The sequence below is a fragment of the Athene noctua genome, chromosome 11, assembly GCF_965140245.1.
Source record: "Athene noctua chromosome 11, bAthNoc1.hap1.1, whole genome shotgun sequence".
Classification (NCBI taxonomy): Eukaryota; Metazoa; Chordata; class Aves; order Strigiformes; family Strigidae; genus Athene; species Athene noctua.
In genome coordinates, this window is record NC_134047.1 from 1,665,042 (window position 1) to 1,684,933 (window position 19,892).

General features: G+C 48.2%; 1 protein-coding gene across 1 annotated transcript; it reads left to right on the forward strand.

Moving 5' to 3' along the window:
* The first annotated feature begins 12 nt into the window (after positions 1–12).
* On the forward strand, positions 13–10,717 carry LOC141964717 (nuclear pore glycoprotein p62-like). The gene is made up of 12 exons (XM_074915403.1): positions 13–385; positions 918–1,309; positions 1,857–1,967; positions 3,265–3,393; positions 4,761–4,856; positions 5,888–5,999; positions 6,147–6,291; positions 6,658–6,707; positions 6,815–6,949; positions 7,570–7,681; positions 8,546–8,612; positions 10,497–10,717. Exons 1-12 carry the CDS (start codon positions 108–110, stop codon positions 10,586–10,588), a joined length of 1,719 nt encoding a protein of 572 aa, XP_074771504.1. The 5' UTR covers positions 13–107; the 3' UTR covers positions 10,589–10,717.
* Positions 10,718–19,892: the final 9,175 nt, after the last annotated feature.

The following is a 19,892-nucleotide window of genomic DNA, read 5'->3' on the forward strand; positions in this document are numbered from 1 at the left end:
CTGGGCCCGGGCGGGGCTGTCGGCGGCGCGGCGGGGCTGGGGGGCGGGCGCGGGCCGGGCGGTGGGAGCCGCCGCCGCCGGGAGCTGTGGGTCTGCCCGCAGGCGCCATGAACCAGTTCAACTTCGGGGCGGGCGCGGCGGGCGGCGGCTTCGGTCTGGGCACGCCGAGGACGGCCGCCACGACGTCCACGACCGGCTTCTCCTTCTCCACGCCGGCCGCCTCGGGGGGCTTCACCTTCGGGAGCGCGGCCCAGGCGCCCGCCACCAGCCAGCCCGCCGGGCCCTTCTCCTTCAGCAGGCCGGGCGCTGCCGCGCCTGCCACCTTCAGCTTCGGGACGCCGGCGCCGGCCCCCGCGGCGCCGGCAGCGAACGTGTTCCCGCTGGGGTGAGAGGCCCGGGGGGCGGCCGGGGCGGGGCTGGGGGCCCGGTGAGCGGCCCTGGGGGCCCGGTGAGCGGCCCTGGGGGCGCGGTGAGCGGGGGGGGGAAGCGTCGTCCTTGCCGCTTTGGAAGCCTCTGGCAGCCGTTCTCGGGGACGGGGGGGGACGAAGCGGGTGGTGTTGCGCCTTCGAACGGCACTGGAGCGCGTTCGGGAGCGCGTCCGGCGAGACCCGATGTGTGTCCGGGCCGGCTTTATCGCCTGGGGGTTGGGAACCAGCTGTTGGCTCGTCGGTCTGTGATCCTGTGGCTCTCAGTGCCTTCGGGTGCCTGGGTGGGTGGCGGGAGTTAAGGGGGAGTCAGTATGAAGAGACTTTACAGGGGGTTGCGGGTCACAGGTGGTGCCAGAATTGAAAGATGAAGCTGATCAAGCGCATATCTCTTGGAAAGGCGATTTCTGCTGTCAGCGCAGTCTGTAAGAAAGCCGACCCGGTACTTGGCTGGGTGTTGTCTCCAGCAGATTGTCTTCTTTTCTTCTCTAGGGCAAACGCACCAAAAATCAACTTTGGAGGCAGTACTGCAACTCCAGCTACTGGAACCACAGGGGGCTTTGGATTTGGTAGCTCGGTACCGACCAGCGCGCCCTCAAGTCAAGCAGCAGCCCCTTCTGGCCTTGTGTTTGGATCTGCTGGCACCACCACCACCGCCGCCGCCGCCATCTCCCAGTCTGGGACCACTGGAGGGTTCACGTTCTCCAGCGCTACCACAACTCAGGCCACAGCAACCGGCTTCAGCGTGGGCGCTGCAGCTCTGCCAGCTGTGCCCACAGGGTTGAGCTTCGGAACGGCCCCGGCAGCTGCTGCCACCACGGCTGCCACCTTAGGAGCTGCGACCCAGTCAGCAGCGCCCTTCAGCCTCGGGGGACAGCCTGCCGGTGGGTGCCGGGGCTCGACAGCGGCAGCTGGGAGGGCTGGTGGCATGGAGGGTGAGTGGGGCTGGGCTGGAGGTTCTGCAGCTGCCAGCTTCTGCTGGCGTGAAATGAAGCAAGTGGCTGGGATCGGTGGTTTCTCTCGTGTGCTTGTCCAGGGTCTCTAGTGACAAGTAGCAATTGCTAATTAGCCTTTGTGTTTGGAGGCTGAAATAATTTTGCCAGTGCGTGTGGGAGTGGAGAGTCCGGCACAAGTCCCGTTTGCAGCTTTTGACTTACTTGTTGGTGCCAGTGCAGGCCTGGGAGGGAAGGTGATCAGCTCCGGGGCGAGGGGGATGTCCATCTGTGTTAGTCATTCTAATGAAAGTGAAAATCTCTTTACCTAAGGAGCTTCTTAGCCCGACTTAATTTCCTGTGCAATGCAGAGCTTTTCTTAATTTGACTATTCATGATTTTCTTATACTGCTTCTGACCTGACAGTTGCTGGGGTCAGTGGAAGCTGCAGTGTCTCTGTAGTAAAAGTCTTGTCTCTTCCTTCTGCTACTTGTTCCAGGTCTCAGCTTTGGGTCCCTGACTTCCACGGCAGCCACTAGTGCGCCCATGGCAACCCTGACCACTAGTACCAGCCAGGGACCCACTCTGTCCTTTGGAACCAAACTGGGAGGTAGGAGGTGATTTGGGGAAATAATGACTTTGTGACTCCACCTGTGACTCTGTGACTCTTCTGTCCTTTTGGGATTAGTTTTCTAAACTGGAGTCTGGAAATGGGCAAGAAATGTTTGTCACTGTGAATTTGCCATGGCATTAGGATTCTGTGACAGTTTGTAGAGCCACTGAACTTAGTATCCTGTGGTTTTTATTGTGTCCCGTGTGCCAAATTCTGTTCTGTGCTTGTTGCTGGAGCGTACAGGAGGGTGCCACAAGTTTAAAGGCCGCCTTGGAAAAAAGGTACAATTGAGGTAGAATAAGAGGAAAAATAATTAAGAATTCTGACATCCTTAAAAAAGGGATGTAGGCAGGTGAAGTGCTAAGGCTTGAACAGCCAGCCCAAGCCAGAGTTGACCTATAGATGAATCCTGCATGTTTTATAACTGAAAACCATTGTGCTAGTAGGTATTGTACTAAGTTATAACAAACCACCTATTCCGATGTAAAAAGTGCTCAAGCATTGAAGCACTGCAGCCGGAACTACAGGCCCCACGCCAAAGCTGCTAACTTGTTATGTAACAATTAACAAAGTCTGTAAACTCGCTAGTGAAAGATGTGGCTTAGACACAATATAATCAGTAGTGAGGAGAGAATGCATCCAACTTGCCTTGTTTAGCCTTGTTCAAGGCTGAGAACCCAAGTATCCGGCCTTGTTAGAAACTCCCTTGGTTTCCCCCCCCCGAGCCCTGGCCAGGCTTTGGGTGGAATCCAACGGGAGAATGAAACCAGAAATTTCCCGCTCAAAACAAAGGTGCCAGCTGTTCTGGCCTGTCGATCTCTGGTAGATAAGGCTGGGCCCGTTTGCAGCGACTTTGGAAGGCTCACCTACGGGTGGAGGCACCACGTAGGATTTCCCACTGCCCGGGACAGGCTCCAAACCCTCGCTGTGACCGGGGCTGCCCAGCCACTGCGGGGCTGGGGGGTGGTAACATATGCAAGTAGGGATGTATTTTTCTTAATCTCTCTTCCTTCTCTTGTGTAGTAATGATTTGATGCGATACCCTGTTTGTTGCTTTAAGTGCACTATTCTGCTTTTTCTTACTTCATATTTTCTGTATTACACTGTTACATTATTTGGTTGTCACTGGTAGAATACGCCTACACTTTTCACTCTGGTGTCCGAGTTTAATTGGTATCCTTAATCAGCAAAAAACTAGGCAAACTTGTGTCGCATTCTCAGCATGATTCTTCTGAAACTGGTGAGAGCTCGATGTGGTTTGGTTGTACAAGACGGGCGCTTTCTCCCTCTGTAGTGACATCCACAGCTGCTACAACAGCCGCTACCACCACGACCTCCGTTCTGGGCTCAACGGGGCCAACGTTGTTCTCATCTGTAGTGAGTTCTTCAGCACCGACATCGTCTACGGGCACGGGCCTCTCGCGTAAGTCCCAGCGCACAGATTTTACCTGCCGGGGGAATGAAAGAGCTGCATAGTCAGTGCTGCCTGTCGGTAGTGGAGCTGCGGCTGCTGGGGTAATGGGAGAATTCAGCTTTTCCCGCAGTTTGCCACGTTCCTTCTTTGTGATTTCCGGCAAACTTTCTTCAGGTCTGAAGCACGTGGAGGGTTTTTCCCAAACCAAAGCGCGCTTTTGATTCATAGTGGGCAAGCAGCACGGGGCAGTTTTAGCTGTGTGAGAATTTTTTGTTTCCCTGTCTGGGTGGCATCGCCAGAGCTGAGCTTTCCAGTGCTGTTTCAGCTGCTGTCTGGCAGAGCCCAGTGCCTTGAGTCTGGTTACCTCTGCCTCTTGCATTAGGTGTCCACTCTTCTTTAAGAGCAGTGGCCTGTGACAGTGGAGATGCAGCGTGCTTAAAAAAAAAGGATTCACAGAGCTGTATGCTTGCAAGTTCCTCTGGTAAAAACTGACGGGTTTTCTCTTGCAAAATTACTTTCATGGCAGGAAGTAGTGTCTGTTTTCTGATGGCGTTAAGGCTGTAGTCCAGGTTTGAAGACAGTCCTAAGAGCATTCTTAGCCTGCAGTGAGATGTTAACACTTCAGCTTCCTTTGATTCTGGAGACCAGTGACAGTAAATGTCAACATTTACCAGAGCTAATACAACTATTCCCTACGTTATGTTGTCTTACACCTACCTCTGAAAGTCTGGGCAGCTGCTCCCTAGGGCCTTCCCAAGTTTTTATGTTAGAGCCACACTGATTCCTTTTAACTAATCAGCTGCAATGTGTAGATGCCATGTATAGCAGCTTAGCAGCTTGTATTTTTAGTGGCTCTGCAGTGCTTGCATTGCTGCTGTCGTTCCAAAGCTGACCTTAATCTTAGTGTTTGAGCTAAGGGGCATGCTTTGTTTATCAGGGTGGTTTTGGTTGAAAATTGGTGGGTTGTTTCCAGGCAACTGAGACGTGACAGTCCTGCAGTCTGTGCAGTTGTGTTGCTTTAGCAAGGAAGGCTGATGCAGAGGTTGCATTTCCTGCCTGCCAGTACCCAGTACCCTCTGCTTATTTTAGCATTTGATAGCAGTTAGAGAATGCAGAATAGGTGAAGAGAAGCGACGGTAGCTTGGCGCCTGGGTCAGCAAAGCTTCCTGGAAGAATCGCAGAGCATTCTGGCTACTTCATAGCTTCAGCCTGCCTTTTCTGTGTTGTGTCTGAATGATCCTTCACGTAAACAGTGATCCTGGCTGATGCAAATAAAGACTGGGTGGAGATGAGAGAGCAGGGAGGGTAGGCCTTTTCGTAGGGGCACAGTATTTGGTGGGTTACACAAACTCTTCAGTGCTGTCTTCCGTTTACAGTTGGTGCCCCTTCCACTGGAACAGCCAGTCTCGGAACACTTGGGTTTGGCCTAAAAGTTCCTGGAACAACAGCTGCCGCAACAAGCACTGCCGCTAGTAAGAACGACATGCTGGAATACCGCAGCATTCCTTTTTCTGCTCCTCTTTTCTGTCTCCCCAAATGCACAGTTCTTTATGACTTCTGAGAGCCTGTGCACAGCAAAGGGCCTCTGGCCTCTAGAACACCCGTGGGCTTTGATGTTCTAGTCAGGAGCAAGTCGAGTAAAGAGATGAGCTGCTCCTCCTCCAGCCTGCCTGTGTGGGTGCAGAATTGCTCCAAGAGATGAGGGAGAGATGTCTGGCGGGGGAGGGAGAGGCCAAAGACTTGTGGGGAGTGTTAGGGAGAGATGTTTTATGATCCAGTTCTGCCCCTTCATTCTGTTTCTTCCATATTGGACGTTTCAAAGGGTTGGATTTCATTAACTTCCCCAAAACCCAAATCCGAGATGGGTGCTGTATGTCCAAGTGGCAGCCCTCATGTGAAGGCCTGCAGTGGAATTTGCTGCTGCAGGGTGTTGGGATTCAGGCCTGAACATCCTTTTCTGGTTGCAGTTACTGGTCAGTTTTTAAGGTAATAACATGGATGGTGCTCAGCTCTCAGGGTCTTTCTAGAGCTTGTTTCTGGAGGGACTGTGAAGAATTTGAGCCCAGTGCCTGGCAGTACCGTTTGATGGCTGGCAGTGCCATCTGACAGATGCTTTTAGCTCCGTGAAAACAAGACATTTCATCTCCTGCAGAGATGGAGGAGAGGAACTGGGTGTGCTGATAGTTCTTAGGTCTAATATTAAAACCCGAGGAGATTGAGGGGTGTTTGGGCTAATGCTGTGTTTCTTTGAATAATGCCCAGTTAAGTGCAGGATGACATTTCCTTATTTTACTAGAGCTACTGGTCAGGGATTTGCAGTCCACTCCTCTGTCAAGGCGTGCTTCGTTCCCTTCCTGACAGACGTGGGATTTGCTTTTTTGTTTAAGGGACCTATTTGATCTCATAGAGCACTGTGCTTAAAAGTGTACACTGGACCTGTTCTTGATTTGCTAGGTAGCAGATGTGTCCCCTTCCATTGCTCGACTTGCATCTCTTCTTTCAGGCACTACTTCTGCTTCTGGCTTTGCTTTGAATCTTAAGCCGTTAACTACGACTGGTTCCACTGGAGCTGGGACCTCTACAGCTGCCATCACCACCACCACCACCGCCTCCAGGTGAGTGTTGTGTAGCAGCTATTTCCTGACTGGGGCAAGGGGCAGCGTTAATGCTGGTGTCTGGTGGAGGGAGGGGAAATGCATGTTGTCAGGTTGATGTTTTGTTTTTTGATCTTGTGTTCTGTACTGTCTCGTGCTTCCTCTCAGCATGCCTCCAGTCATGACTTATGCCCAGCTGGAGAGTTTGATAAACAAGTGGAGTCTGGAACTGGAAGACCAAGAGAAACACTTCCTACATCAAGCTACACAAGTTAATGCCTGGGATCAGATGCTGATAGAGAATGGAGAGAAGGTAAGGGGTCATCCGGTGTAACCTGATTTTGCCTGCTTAGATCCTTAAAGGCCTTTGGTATTACAGAGGCAGCAAACAGCTCCTGTGGATTACGTCTGGGGGCTTTTGAAAAACTCACTGGATGTCTGTTCTGGTCTGCAGGTACTGAAGCTTGGAAGTCTGTTCTGTGAGTTTACGCTATAATAAAATTTATCTTAGGGTGGTGCCTTGTAAGCTGACTGTCCATTATTCAATTTTTGGTGTGTAAATCTTTGTCTAACTGTTGATTTATTAGACATTTATATGGTGCTGGCTTTCTCATTTCCACCACTCATCTTTTATGAATTGACTTTTGAGTTTTGTAATGTAGTTGTTTTATGTTTCCAGATTACTTCATTACACAGAGAAGTAGAGAAAGTGAAGCTTGATCAGAAGAGGTACGGAACTGTGAACACTTGAGATGATTTTTCATCTTTCATTGTTGTATGGCAGATCTAGAACTACATAAGCTCTAGGTGGGGTAGATAACATTTTCTCTTTTCAGACTGGATCAGGAACTAGACTTCATTCTGTCGCAGCAGAAGGAGCTTGAAGACTTGCTGACCCCTCTGGAGGAGTCTGTGAAGGAGCAGAGCGGGACTATCTACTTGCAGCATGCCGATGAAGAACGGGAGAGGACGTAAGAGAGAAATCTGCTTTGGGCGTGTGATGAGCAGGCTAATGTGGTGATGGTCAGTCAGCAAGAAGTAGAGTTGGGGTGCCCGACAACATTGAACTGTCAGTGGCCTTTTTCAGATATTTCATCCTGATTTATGCGTGGCACCTTAATTTTATGCATTAGAAACAGGGGAATTGCCTTAAATGAGCATGAAAAGCACTTTGGCTGTTGGTGTAATCAGCTGTCTGGGAAAAGGTTACTAATTTTGGCATAATCTCTAAAAAGGAGTGATTATCCTGTGACAGAAGCAATGAGGGGAGAATGTGCTGTGTGTGGCTTAGGCATCCTTGTAAGCCTGAAGTGTTGGATGGTAGCAGGGACCTGGACTGGCTGGTTCCTTTGGTTGTGACAGAACTTCCAGAAAGGCCTCCACGGTATTGTTTGTCTGTCTCTGTGCATCCATCAAGAGAGAAAGATTCTGTGTGACAGAATGCCTTTTGTGCTGCTGCTCCCAGCTACCTGCCGGCCTTGGCTGAGCGGCGTGGCAGCTAATTCTGATCCCCCAGAGTGGGTGTGACTGGGAGCAGGTCTTCTGCTGTTCACTTTAAACATTCTGAGCTTCGTTTCCACGTGTGTTGCAGGTATAAACTGGCTGAAAACATAGATGCCCAGCTGAAGCGTATGGCACAAGACCTGAAGGACATCATTGAGCACCTGAATGCATCAGGAGGCCCAGCTGACACGAGTGACCCGGTAAATCAAAGGTTTATTTTTTGTGTGTTGATAAAGAGACAAAGATATTTAACCTCTTTGTCCACTCGTGGATACCCCACTGCCTGTGGTTTCAGCCTTGGAAGGGTGTTGTGTTTTGTCCTTGGGTTGTTTCTCTTCTGGTAAGACTTGCATTATAACAGCACAAGCCAGCCTGACTTGGGTCCTTACTCTGCAGTTGTGTTAATAGTTTTCAGAGTATCTCATTCTGGCATGAACTGTGCTTATTGGCTTGTTGTCTAATATTCGCCTAGATTACAACTTGTTTCTGAGGCATTTCTTAACTTTGATCTGGCTGTGTGCCCCACTGCCTGTGACTTTCTTGTGGCAAAACTCAATATTGTTCAGAATGCCCTCCGTAGGTGCTGAGTGTGGTATCTTGGACTACTTCTGTATCCCCATGAAAACAAGATCAGAATCACCAGCTCTTTCTGATATGTATTAAACTGAAATTGATACTCCTTAAGGCTTTACTGAGAAGCTTTTTTTTTTGCGTAAAAACTTCCCTTCATATTGCAGACGAATTATTTTCCCATTCCATCTTACTGTTGCCCCCTCAAGCCTCAGGCGATTCACGTGGTGGTGGTTCCTAGGTCTGAACTGGAATGAGCCGAAAGCACAGGCATGTACTCTAAAGCAGTCTGTTTCCTTGATGGTAAAGAGAGGCAAAGCAGCACAGGTGCTGCACAGACTTCCCTGGGGCACTGGCTGCTGGGTTAGTGGAGCTGTGCGTGCGAGAAATTTGATTGCATTGTGTTCCAAAGGCAGGGACAGGCAGGTTGTCTTTTACTGCTCTTAGTTTTTATGTCGCACAGTAAATGACTTGCACCTTCTCTTTCTGCTCAGCTGCAGCAGATCTGTAAAATTTTGAATGCGCACATGGATTCATTGCAGTGGATTGACCAGAACTCAGGTGAGAGTTGTCTTGGGGCTTTGGGGGAATGTAAACACAAAGCATGTAGCTTGTGTGCATGTGTTTCTCAAACATAAATGCATTCCTGAAGATTCCTGAGGAATCTTCTCCTCCTTGCTCTCCGTGACACTGTCCCTTGAATTCTCCTGATGTGCATCAAGGCCTCTCTTGAGAAGTAATTCCTGGCAACTGCGGATGCTTTGCAGAAAAACACTGCTTGGAATGCATCAGTGCAAAGCAAAAACCTTATGTCAAGCTAAGGTTAAATATTTCCACTTCTCAAATGTTGTGGGGTTTCCCTTTGGAATAGGAAAATTGGCAAAGTGTGTGTCCGTGTCTGTGGGTGTCCCACCCTCCTCCCCACAAGTGGAAGCGAAATCCAGGCAAGACCATGCCCGGTGTACTCGGGTGCAAGCAGGCTTACTGCTGTGCATGTGTAAGTAGTGTTACTGACTTAGGTCAGGATGGAATTTGGGTTTTTCTTCCAGAACATGTATGTTAACTTCTGCATTCCAAACGTGCCTTTATTGGGAAATGTGGTGCACCTCCTGTGGCATCAGAATTCTGACTTTATAGAATGTGTGTGAAAACAGCAACTGGATCCCTTTAAATTTTCCTAGAAAGGAGACCCATTTTTCCTCTGTCATTCAGAACCCAGGAAATTGTCGTATCAGTTAGTAAGGATTCATTCTCTGTGCTGGGAAGTGTAGATCTAAAGAAACAGTAGATCTTTAGTTCACCTTCAAACAAGAAAGACGCAATAAGCCTAAGAAATGGCAGGTTTTCAAAAAGGTTCATGTGTGTCTGTTTCTGTGGGGTTCTTGGCAAGGAGGAGAATTCCTGTTACTGTGCGCACTTAAGTGCTATGGTGGAAAAAGGATGCAATTTTGAAGTAAACCTCTGCATAGCCCTTGCCATTTGTAAATTGAGTAGGCCTGGGAAGGACATGTTCCTTAACAGTCTTTTTGTACATAAAAAACCCCCAACCCAACCCACAAACCAGAACTAGGACATCCGTGCTTAGGTAGCGTTGCCAGCTTTGCTCGTGTGGACGCATCCAGGAGGGTTTCACAACAGCCGGTGATCTTTTCTCGGCACACTCATACACGGTGGCTATTAACTTGTCTGACGTGTTGAGCGGTTCTGTGCAAGTGTGGCACTTCATGCGAGTTGCTGTTAACCCCACTGCCACAATTAAATGGCCTTGATGAACGAGGACGTGGGGTGGTGCTGCTTCCACAAGTGAAAGCAGTGTTTGGACACTTGTTCTGACCTTCTGCCTCTTCCTGAGAGAGCCAGCCAGTCTCCTCTGTCATAGTTACACCCGGATTCCAAGCTGAGCGTGAGAGATCTGGGAGGCAGTGAATCAGACTGCCGCTTTGTGCCATAATCGTTTTTGCATGGTGAAGTTTTGAAAAGTGGCAAACCGACACGTGTTGCTTAATTTGTTACTGGGAGTTGCTGGGTTTGGCACGATGCACGCAATGGAACTGAACCTGGGATATCTCTCTCCAAGCCACGGGCCGACCTAATCCGTAGCCCTGTTGCACAGCTTCTGACAAGCTTTCATGGAATTAGAAACAGCTTTAGTGTGTGCCCAGATCGTTTGCAAGTTGTGATGCCCGATGCGTTTAAAGCCGACGATCAGTATTTCCCTACGTATTTCCAATTCCGCCTGCCAGTCCCGGAGTGCCTCAGAATACTTCTTAGAGGGTCGTCTTTGCCTTGGAGGGTTAGCAGTGCTCTCTCTGGTTGGGTTGTCGTCCTCCTCTGTGCCCTGTCACATCTGAGCGACTGTCAGAATGTTTTTCTGTCTCCTGCAGGCGGGACTGTGCAGGGTTGTGTGTTCGGGTGACTGAGGTTAATGGCCTGTTTCTCCCACAGCTGTGTTGCAGAGGAAGGTGGAAGAGGTGACCAAGGTTTGCGAGAGCCGCCGCAAGGAGCAGGAGCGCAGTTTTCGGATCACGTTTGATTGAATGGCTCCAAGTGTAAAGGATTAACCTGAAATCTCCACAGGAAAGAGGTTTTTGGGGACCTAGGTCTCACATTCTGGCCCGGGCTTGTTTCTTTTCTTGCAATAAAGTTTGTTGTTTGTTCCAAAGGCAGTCTTTGCAGTGTCTGGCTGGCATTCACCCTGTCCAGTCTGAGAGAGGCATGACAAGTTTGTGCAGGAAGCGTGTGCTCTTTGTCTCTGCTGTTTGTAACTGCATGCAGACTGGTGAGATGCACAAATGCTGCCCTTGAGGGATGTGAGCAGCATGTGCCTCCACGGCTGAGCTCTCCAGTACTTCAGCGTAGCTTGAATACGTTCAGTCGGGACTTCCTAAGCTTCTCTGCAGGTCCGTACAGGGATGGTTTAATGAAGAGCTGTCCTCAGAAGGAGCTGCAGCAGTCTGAGAGACTCAAATTCCTCCTATCGCTAGCTGGAGTTTGTGTTTAAGTTAGTATGCTTCCACTTCTGAGAGCAGGCCTTGTTGTCTGTACTTTTGGCAAGAAACTGCTTGTGCTGGTACTTGTAAGCAGAATTTCTGCACAATTAAAACGATTCGATGCGCCAGTAGAAAAATGGTGCTTGTGTGCTGATTTGGTGTCATGTAGCTCGTTCAGTCGCAAGGGTGCAGGAAAGAACCTGGTCAGCCAGTCTGCTGCAGAGACTTTTTAAGAGGCGGAATCGTATCACTGCTTTTTGGTAAGTGTGATTATCAGGCACATTCCAATATATCTTTACTCGTAGGGGGAGGTGAAGGATCACTACTTAGAAAGCTGCCCTCATACTCGGTTCCCCTTTATGCTTCCATTCTGCAAAATGCTGAGGGGGCACAAACGATGTGTTGTGGGCTTTAGTTTACATTTACCTACCTCTGCCTGCACTCCCTTGGCTTTGTCTCTGTTGTCCCCTGGAGAAAGGGAAGGGCCCTCCTACCAGACTGATTGACTGACTTTAATGTGAGTTAAAACCGGTGAGTTGCTCGTTAGCTGTTTTCTTTCCCCAGGGAGTGGATTTCATGGTGGTTAGAGGAGAGGAAGGGGAGTCTCCCAGCTGCTCTAGTGGAGCCTGTTGTTGGCAGGACCTGTGGGAAACCCCTGTGGAGGGCTCCAACCATTCGCCACAGGTGTTCACTGGGGAGTGGGGCCATTTTACTGTCCTGATCACTTCTAGGAGTTAACTGCATTTTGACTTTGAGGCTTGCAGCTGCCTGAAAGAATCCTATACGAGAATCTTATAGGACAAAGCAGCAATACAGCTTGGTGTTTATATATATATATATATATATATATATATATATATATATATATATGTATATATGTATATATATATTTATATTCCCTCAAGAATGTGTCAAGATTAAAAAGGGCAGAGAAAGAGCACGAAGAACATGTGGGAGATACAGGTTCAATTCACCACTATACCTTCACAGCAGGCTGTGGGGAGGTCTCTCCTTTTCATCCTAAAGAAGATAAAACATTAAATTTGTATTTAGAACATATGTTACTCCTAGTAATTTGAGCAAAATAAGGGGACTCGCTTTTGTAAAGTATTGAAAGGGTGTATAGCAAGCAATCTTATGGGAAAAAACAATGCGACATTTTTGTCATGAGATCAGAAGGTTTCCAAGGGAGAGGTTGAAAACACTCCTCACATGTTGCTTTAGACACAACACCAATCCCCTCCCTTTCTCCTTCCGTGACACAAGCTTTTCAGGTGGCTGTTTCACCCCAATGCCATAACTTCTCTGTCCATCAATGCTCTGTAAAGCCCACATGGGCAGTTTCAGCTCGCTTACTCTGGCTGTTCTCTAGTGTCCCAGGTATCATCAAATTCAGATCCTTCTGGGACCTCCTCTGTGTTCCAAATAGTTTTCCTGTTTTCAGATTTCACTTGGAAAGTACCTGTAAGTGATGAGAACAATCAACTGTCATACTTTGGAATGTCTCTGTTCCTTTAGGTTTGCTGAATACTTGGGACTTGGGGGTTGGGTGATGGGTGATATGGGTATAATTGAGAGAACTAGGGGAGGGGTCTCTCTCCAGAGGCACCCAGCTCAAACTTACCTGAGAACTAATAAAACAATAATTAAAATCCTTCACTCAGGCTTCGCATAATCAGCAGGATCCTAGGGTCAGACCCTGTTGTAGTGGCCCGCGTGTGTAAATCCATAACAATAACCCAGGTGGGACCCTAGGCAACCACCAGCAGAAGCTCTTGTCTCCAAACATACAGGAGTTCACCTGGTATGTTTGATGGTGGGAGGCTGAACTGGTGAGTCTTAAATTCTTGCTTCAAAATTCTAAATTCTGGTAAAATAGTGCACTAAAGGAGAATATCATGGCTTGATCAGCATAAGATACAAAACTGGGAGAACTTCATGGCCTGATCAGCGTAAGGTTCGGAGTTTTAGAATGAGAAATACTTTCATCATAGAAAAGGAGACACCCTTAGCCAAATTTCTGGAAAAGTGGTGTAAAATTGATGGTACCAAAGGAATGAGGAAGAAGGGATTAGTAACATGCCAAGAGGGTTGGCCACCTCTTATACAAGAGGGCAATCTGGCAGAAATGTGGCCATCACAGGGAACCTTTGACCATCGGGAATTAACCTTCCTGTGTCCACATCTGGAGGACAGGTTCCCTGGACAAGTGGAGTGTTGTGGTTTAACCCCAGTTGGCAGCTAAGCACCACACAGCCACTTGCTTACTTCCCTCACAGTGGGATGTGGGAGAAAATCAGGAAAGTGAGAAAACTTGTGGGTTGAGATGAAAACAGTTTAATAGGTAAAGCAAAAGCCGCATATGCAAGCGAAGCAAAATAAGGAATTCATTCACCACTTCACCCATCAACAGGCAGGTGCTCAGCCACCTCTTGGAATGCAGGGCTCCATCACTGGTAAGAGTTACTTGGGAAGACAAATGCCATCACTTCAGATGTCTTCCCCGCCTCCTTCCCCCGGCTTTTGATTGCTGAGCATGATGTCATATGGTCTGGGATATTCCTTTGGTCAGCTGGGTCAGGTGCCTCTGCTGTGTCTCCTCCCAACCCCTTGTGCTGCACCGCCAACCTCCTCGCTGGTGGGGTATGTGAGAAGCCAAAGTCCTTGACTCTGTGTAAGCACTGCTCAGCAATAACAAAAACATCCCTATTTTCTGCACAAATCCAAAACACAGTCTCATACAAGATACTGTGGAAAAAATTAACTCTATCCCAGTCAAAATCAGCCCATGGAGTATTGGTATCTATGGGATAACTGGGCATTAGGAGAAAAGAAAAGCCTGGAAAAAGTGAAAAAAAAAAAATCCTTTAGAAATACTTTGAGTATATAATCTGCTAAACTGTTTGTGGCATCTGCTCCAGCCTGTGCTCCTCTGTCTGCTTTGGCCTCTATCCCCCTGGTCTCATCCACTCCTATTTTCCAGGCCCCCCTTCATGTGGTGCCAGTGCTGGGAACAGCTGTGCCTGGTCCAGGCAGGGTGCCCCAGGCAGCCAATACAGGGGTCCCCAGGATTCGATTGCTTGGGGTCAACAGACTCCTAGGCTTAGAGAGGACCCAGAGAAAGTTACAAGTCGTGCAGGGAATGGCTGTATGACCTTGCCCGGGGAGACGTGCAGATGCTCCTTGGAGCCCTCTTCACCCCACGCAATTCTTGATGCAGACCATTACTGGGCAGAACAACGGGGAGATGCAGCTGCCTGGACAGCTTGGCCGACTGCGCATGCCGGGTGGAATCATAATGTACATGGGGACTGTGGCCATTTGCAATTAGCCAGACAAAGCTTAGAAGAGGCTACATGTTTGGCAGGACAAAAAACTCCAAAGTGGTCTAAAATAAGAGAGTGTTAACAGAAGCCTGAGGAACACCCCTCAGCTTTTTCTCTCTAGATTGTCTAAAGGAGTCAGAATGTTTGGAGGAGGAAGAGACCCAGAAGCGGAACTTAATTGACCTCTACTGGTCTTTACTTTTGTGGATCAAGCAGCTCCAGATATTAAAAAATATTTTTCTAAACATGTACCTGACTGGCCAGGGAAGTCAACAGATGAGGTAAGTGCATTTGACCACGTCTATATATTATGAGGAGATGAGGAAAGGGTTAAAGAGACGTTAGAGGAGAGAGAAGGTGAGTTTTTGGCTGTGCCAGGGAAGGGATTGGAGTAAGTAGAGGGAGAGGCCCGGTAGAGCTAGAGAAGACCACATGGAAGTGACTGGGATTCCTCTCTGGGAGCTGCTGACTGTTGCGCTTATTGCAGGGAATGGGGCCACTGGAACCAGGAATGGCCCACGAGGGCCCCGAATTTGGAAGGAATGGGATGAATATCACCCAACAGTAGTGACAGGAGGGAGAGTAGGACAAATCTCGGACTATATATGGGTGTTGGAGTACTAAATCTAATCATAAGAATGAAACTGTGGGGAAAATAGTATTCCTGTAGCAGAAAACAGCCAGCATCTGTCTGCATTTATGTGGAAAGGCCAACAACTACCATGGACCCACTTGCCCCATGGGTTCACTGGGTCTCCTATGATATTCTCTTTTGCTTAAAGATGACTTGAAAGACATTAGATTACCTGGAGGTTCTATACTTGTACAATATGTAGATCATTTGTTAATTGCCAGCAAGATACATGAAGATTGCTTGAAAGATACCATTTCTCAATGTACTTTAGCAGGAAAACGTCACTGTGCATCTCTTGCTAAGCTTCAGCTGTGTCAGCAGGAAGTAAAATATTTAGGATTTATATTAAAAGAAGACAAAGATTAATAGACCCAGAACAGGTCCAGGCTATTGTAATGGTAACCAAGATGCAATTGTGAGAATTTTTAGATGCAGTAGGATACTGCAGACCCTGGCTACCGGGACTAGGGGAGTCAAGTAAACCATGGAGAGAAGCTACCAAGGCAGAGGAAGTGGAGCCTGTACGGTGGGGTCCAGAGAGAGAAAAGGCTTCCCAAGCTATAAAAGGAGCTTTAGCTTCTGCTCCAGCGTTAGGACTGGGAGATTAGCCCAAGTCCTTTGAACTATTGGTGCATGAGAACAAAGGAGTAGCCGGCAGAGTCCTTACTCAAAAACTAGGTCCGCACCGCCACCCTGTGGCTTCTCACTCGGCTCAGCTGGATCTTGTAGCGGCGGGGACTAATTCTGTGTTAGAGCAACAGCGGCCGTCATCGAGAGGAGCAGACCGTTAGTCCTGGGTCACCCAACAACCGTCTGTGTGCGGCATGAAGTAGGACCGATCCTTAACGTGCTACAAGCACTGTCCCCACAAAGAGCACGTGGTTGTGAATTATTGATTTTTAATGAAGACAATATCTCCAGTGTTCATGTGTGTATGTAATAATTCCTAAGTCAATGAGAAATCTGCTGAATAGCTCTGGATGCACCTCTCTAGCCATCTGTCTTCCTTTTGGGCCATTTTCCTTGATTCAATTTGCTGAACTGTTACAAAGATTTATACTCTCTTTTCGTCTGTGTAACACAGGTTGTAATTGCTTGAGGCTAGAGGAGCACTGCATTTTACCCAGCATGGAGGGGAAGGGTCACAAAATAGCATGAGGAAAGCTTCTGCTGGGCCAACAATACGAAGAAAATATGTTCTGTATCTCACGGGTGATGGTTTTGAGAACAAGTGTACAACTATATGTTACTTTAAAAAGTTTTGAATCCAGCAACTTTATTGCCTGTTCACTCCAGTGGTGAGCTGCACCATGTTTGTGCTAATGTATTGTTCTGCTCCAGCCACCTATGGGAAGATCTGCAAGATCAGCCTCTAGAGAACTTGGACCTAACCGTTTTCACCGATGGATCTCCATACTGTGTGAATGGACTATGCAGTGGTAAGAAACTTAGAGGTGCTTGAAGCAGAACCTCTACAACCCTTGGTGAGTGCCCAAGGGGCTGAGTTAACTGCATTAGCAAGAGCAGCTTGGGTGGGATGTAATCAGCGGGTAACTGTTCATACTGACTCCAAATATGCCTTTGGAGAATGAGGGTTCCTTGTCTTGGGGGAAAAAAATATTTCTAACAGGACTGAAATCCGAATGTTGTTGGGAGCTATTAAGCTTCCAAGGGAAATCACTGTAGTATGCTGGCCAGCTCATACCACAGGCTGCAGCATAATTGGAAGAAGTAACGAATTGTCAGATAAAGCAGCTAAAGCTGCTGCCTGCCAACCTATAGATGAGTGTACAGCCATAACAACTCCCTCTGCTGATGACTGGCCAGATATCAATAACCCAGTCCAAATGTATGCAGAGATTAATCAGGAAGAATGGGCTGGATGGAAAGTTGGGAGTCTGTGAAAGATGAAACTGGAATTTGGACTACTGGAGAAAGACCCATTTTACTGGGAAAATATTTAATGGCTTTGGCTGGATGGTTTCATGATGGAACACACGGAGGGATGACAGCAGTTGTTAAGCAGATGGAGAGAACGTGGGCAGCCCCCAGAATACATACGGCAGTAAAAAGGATTGTGAGTTCTTGTCCCACACGGTGGAAGTTTTCTGACGCCAAACCCAAGGGGAGGCTGGAGGACGACCGTGTTCCACAGACTGCCAAGGGATGACGCTGACCTGCCTCCTGCGAGCGGAGTTCAGCACCTGCCGGGAATCACGGACCAAGGCTCAGGATGGGCAGGAGCTTTTCCCGCCAGGAAAGCTGCTGCTGCGGGAGTGGCCAGAGCACTTTTGTGGGAAATCGTTCCCGGATGGGGAGTTCCCGGAGCCATCGAATCTGGCAGGGGTTCTCATTTTTCAGTGGGAATAACAAACAGCATCTACAAACCTCTGGGAATACAGCGACAACGAGATGTTGCACATGATCCACAGTTGTCGGGACACGTGGAAAAAAAAAATAGAACTCTCAGAACCACAGTTGCTCAAACTTGTAGTCAGGTAGGTTTGAAATGGCCCAAGTTTTTAAGAGTAGTGCTATGGAATATTAGAAATACACCTCGCCAATCTCTGGGGTTGTCACCAGCAGGAATAGTGTTTGGCAGGTACTTGGCTGTGCCTGGGACCTCTGTTCCTGCTAGGACCAGACTCTTCAATGGAGATGCACAAGTGACCAGGTTTGTAGTGGGGGTACAAAAACATCTGTGAGAAAATGGGGCACAGGCCCAGAGCTTTCAACGAGTACCAGCAGGAATGCAAGTACGTGATACCCGGTCTGGAGGTGCAGGAATGATGGAAGTCTGCTCCCACAAAACAAAGTTGGACCCTACATGGGAGGGTCTGTATAGTGTGTTATTAACTTCTTATTTTGCTGTAAAGTTAGCAGAAAAGGGTAACTGAATTCACCACTCTCATGTTAAATGACTGCAAAATGAACATGCGTGAGATGGCCACTGCCGACCCTACGGGACTCCGTCTGTCCTATTTTGGATGTTGGAACTGGGAGCATTTGAGCTTAAAAAGGCTGAAGGAATCCCAGAACCATGTAGTCGTTACCTTTTTTTTCTATAGCCACATGGACCAAGGAGTCACCTGCTGCTTGGCCAAGTGGACCATCAGAGACCGTAAATCTATATAAATGACAGTTCCCATGAGTTGTATCGAAAGGTGATTGAGGCAGAAACACAAAGGAGCCCAAAGTGCATAGAACCCCCCTGAAAGTCACTGGTTACAAAACCCGTTCTCTGGATGGGGATTATAGTCATGGTTTACTAGTTTATTTCTTTCATTACTAAAGAGTCTGGTAATAGACTTTCTGTGGTGGTTATGCTTCTGATAGCCTGCTGTGTTTGTACTTGGACTTGGACTTACAGAATATGTTTTTGAAATCTATACAAGGGTATCAAAGAGTCCTCATGCAAGACCAACTATAGACTAGACCAGCTAAAAACAGAGAGGACTATTCTGCAAGAAACGTGATTAAGTGTATTCTCTCTAGTCTCGTTTAGCATTAGCAGCTCAGCACTAGTGGCTAAAGTAGTTGAAGTCTTAGGGCACACAAGCTGACCAGGAGTAAACTTTTTGATAAAACTAATGCTGCTAACACAGAACTATCTGAATCTGGCAGATGCAAGCGTAATGAAGAAGGTAAGGACCAAGGAGACAATTCCCATGGAATGAATTAACTTCAGAGTACTTCTGGCCAGCCCAGAGACATTGAAAACCAGTAAGAAATCAAGAGACCACTGGCCAGAATTAAGTGATTGGACTTGGGGATCAGGTGATGGGTGATAAGGGTATAAGTGGGAGGTGTGAACTGGGTAGGGATCCCTCTCTAGAGGTACCCAGCTCAAGCTGTAACCTGGAACTAATAAGAAAGTAATTGCAAAATATGAGTGAAATTTTCCACAATCCAAGTGTCAGACCCTGTTATGATGGCCAGCATGTGTAAATCTGTAACAGTATGAAAAGTGTTTTTCACATCTCAAATCTTCATATGCATATGTAATAATTCCAAAGGTAATGAAAAATCTGTCTAATAGCTCTGGATGCACCACTCTGGCCATCTATTTTCCTTTTGGACTATTTTTAATTAAATTTGATGAACTATTACAAAGACTTACACAGTCAGATGTGCTTTTTGAGTATTAGTTTCCATGACATTTTGGTGAACTGGCTGAGCGTCCCTTGATCCCACTGTCCATGTCACCAACAAAGCTTTAAATAGCGGCAGTAACACCAGTCCCTGAGGATGCCACTCGTCACTGCTCTCCACTTGGACATGGGGCTGTTGACCCAGGTCTTTGAGTGAGACCATCCAGCCAGTTCCTTATCCACCGAGGGATCCATCCGTCAAATCACGTCTCTCCAGTTTAGAGACAAGGATGTCGTGTGGGACAGTGTCAGATGCTTCGCACAAGTCCAGGTAGATGACATCAGTTGATCTCCCCTTATGCTGTAAACCAATTGTAGAAATCCACCAAGTTCATCAGGCACGATTTTCCCTTAGTAAAGCCGTGTTGGCTGTCACCAGTCACCTTATTTTCCATGTGCCCCAGCATATTTTCCAGGATGGTCTGCTCCTGGCCTGATACTGCAGTGCGCATGGGTGAGGCTGACCTGCCAGTAGATCCCTGAGTCTTCCTTTTTTCCCTTTTTAAGAATGGGGGTTACGTTTCCCCTTTTCCAATCACCAGGAGCTTCACCGGACTGCCACGACTTCTTAAACATAATGGGCACTGGCTCAGACACTTCACCGCCCAGAGGCCGCGGTGCCGCCTCAGGGCCTACCGCCCGCCGCCACCGGCCGCGTCCCCCATCACCACAGCGACGGCGCCACCGCCCCGCCCCGCCCCGCCGGGCCTCGCCAGCCAATCCGGACGGGTCGCCCACGA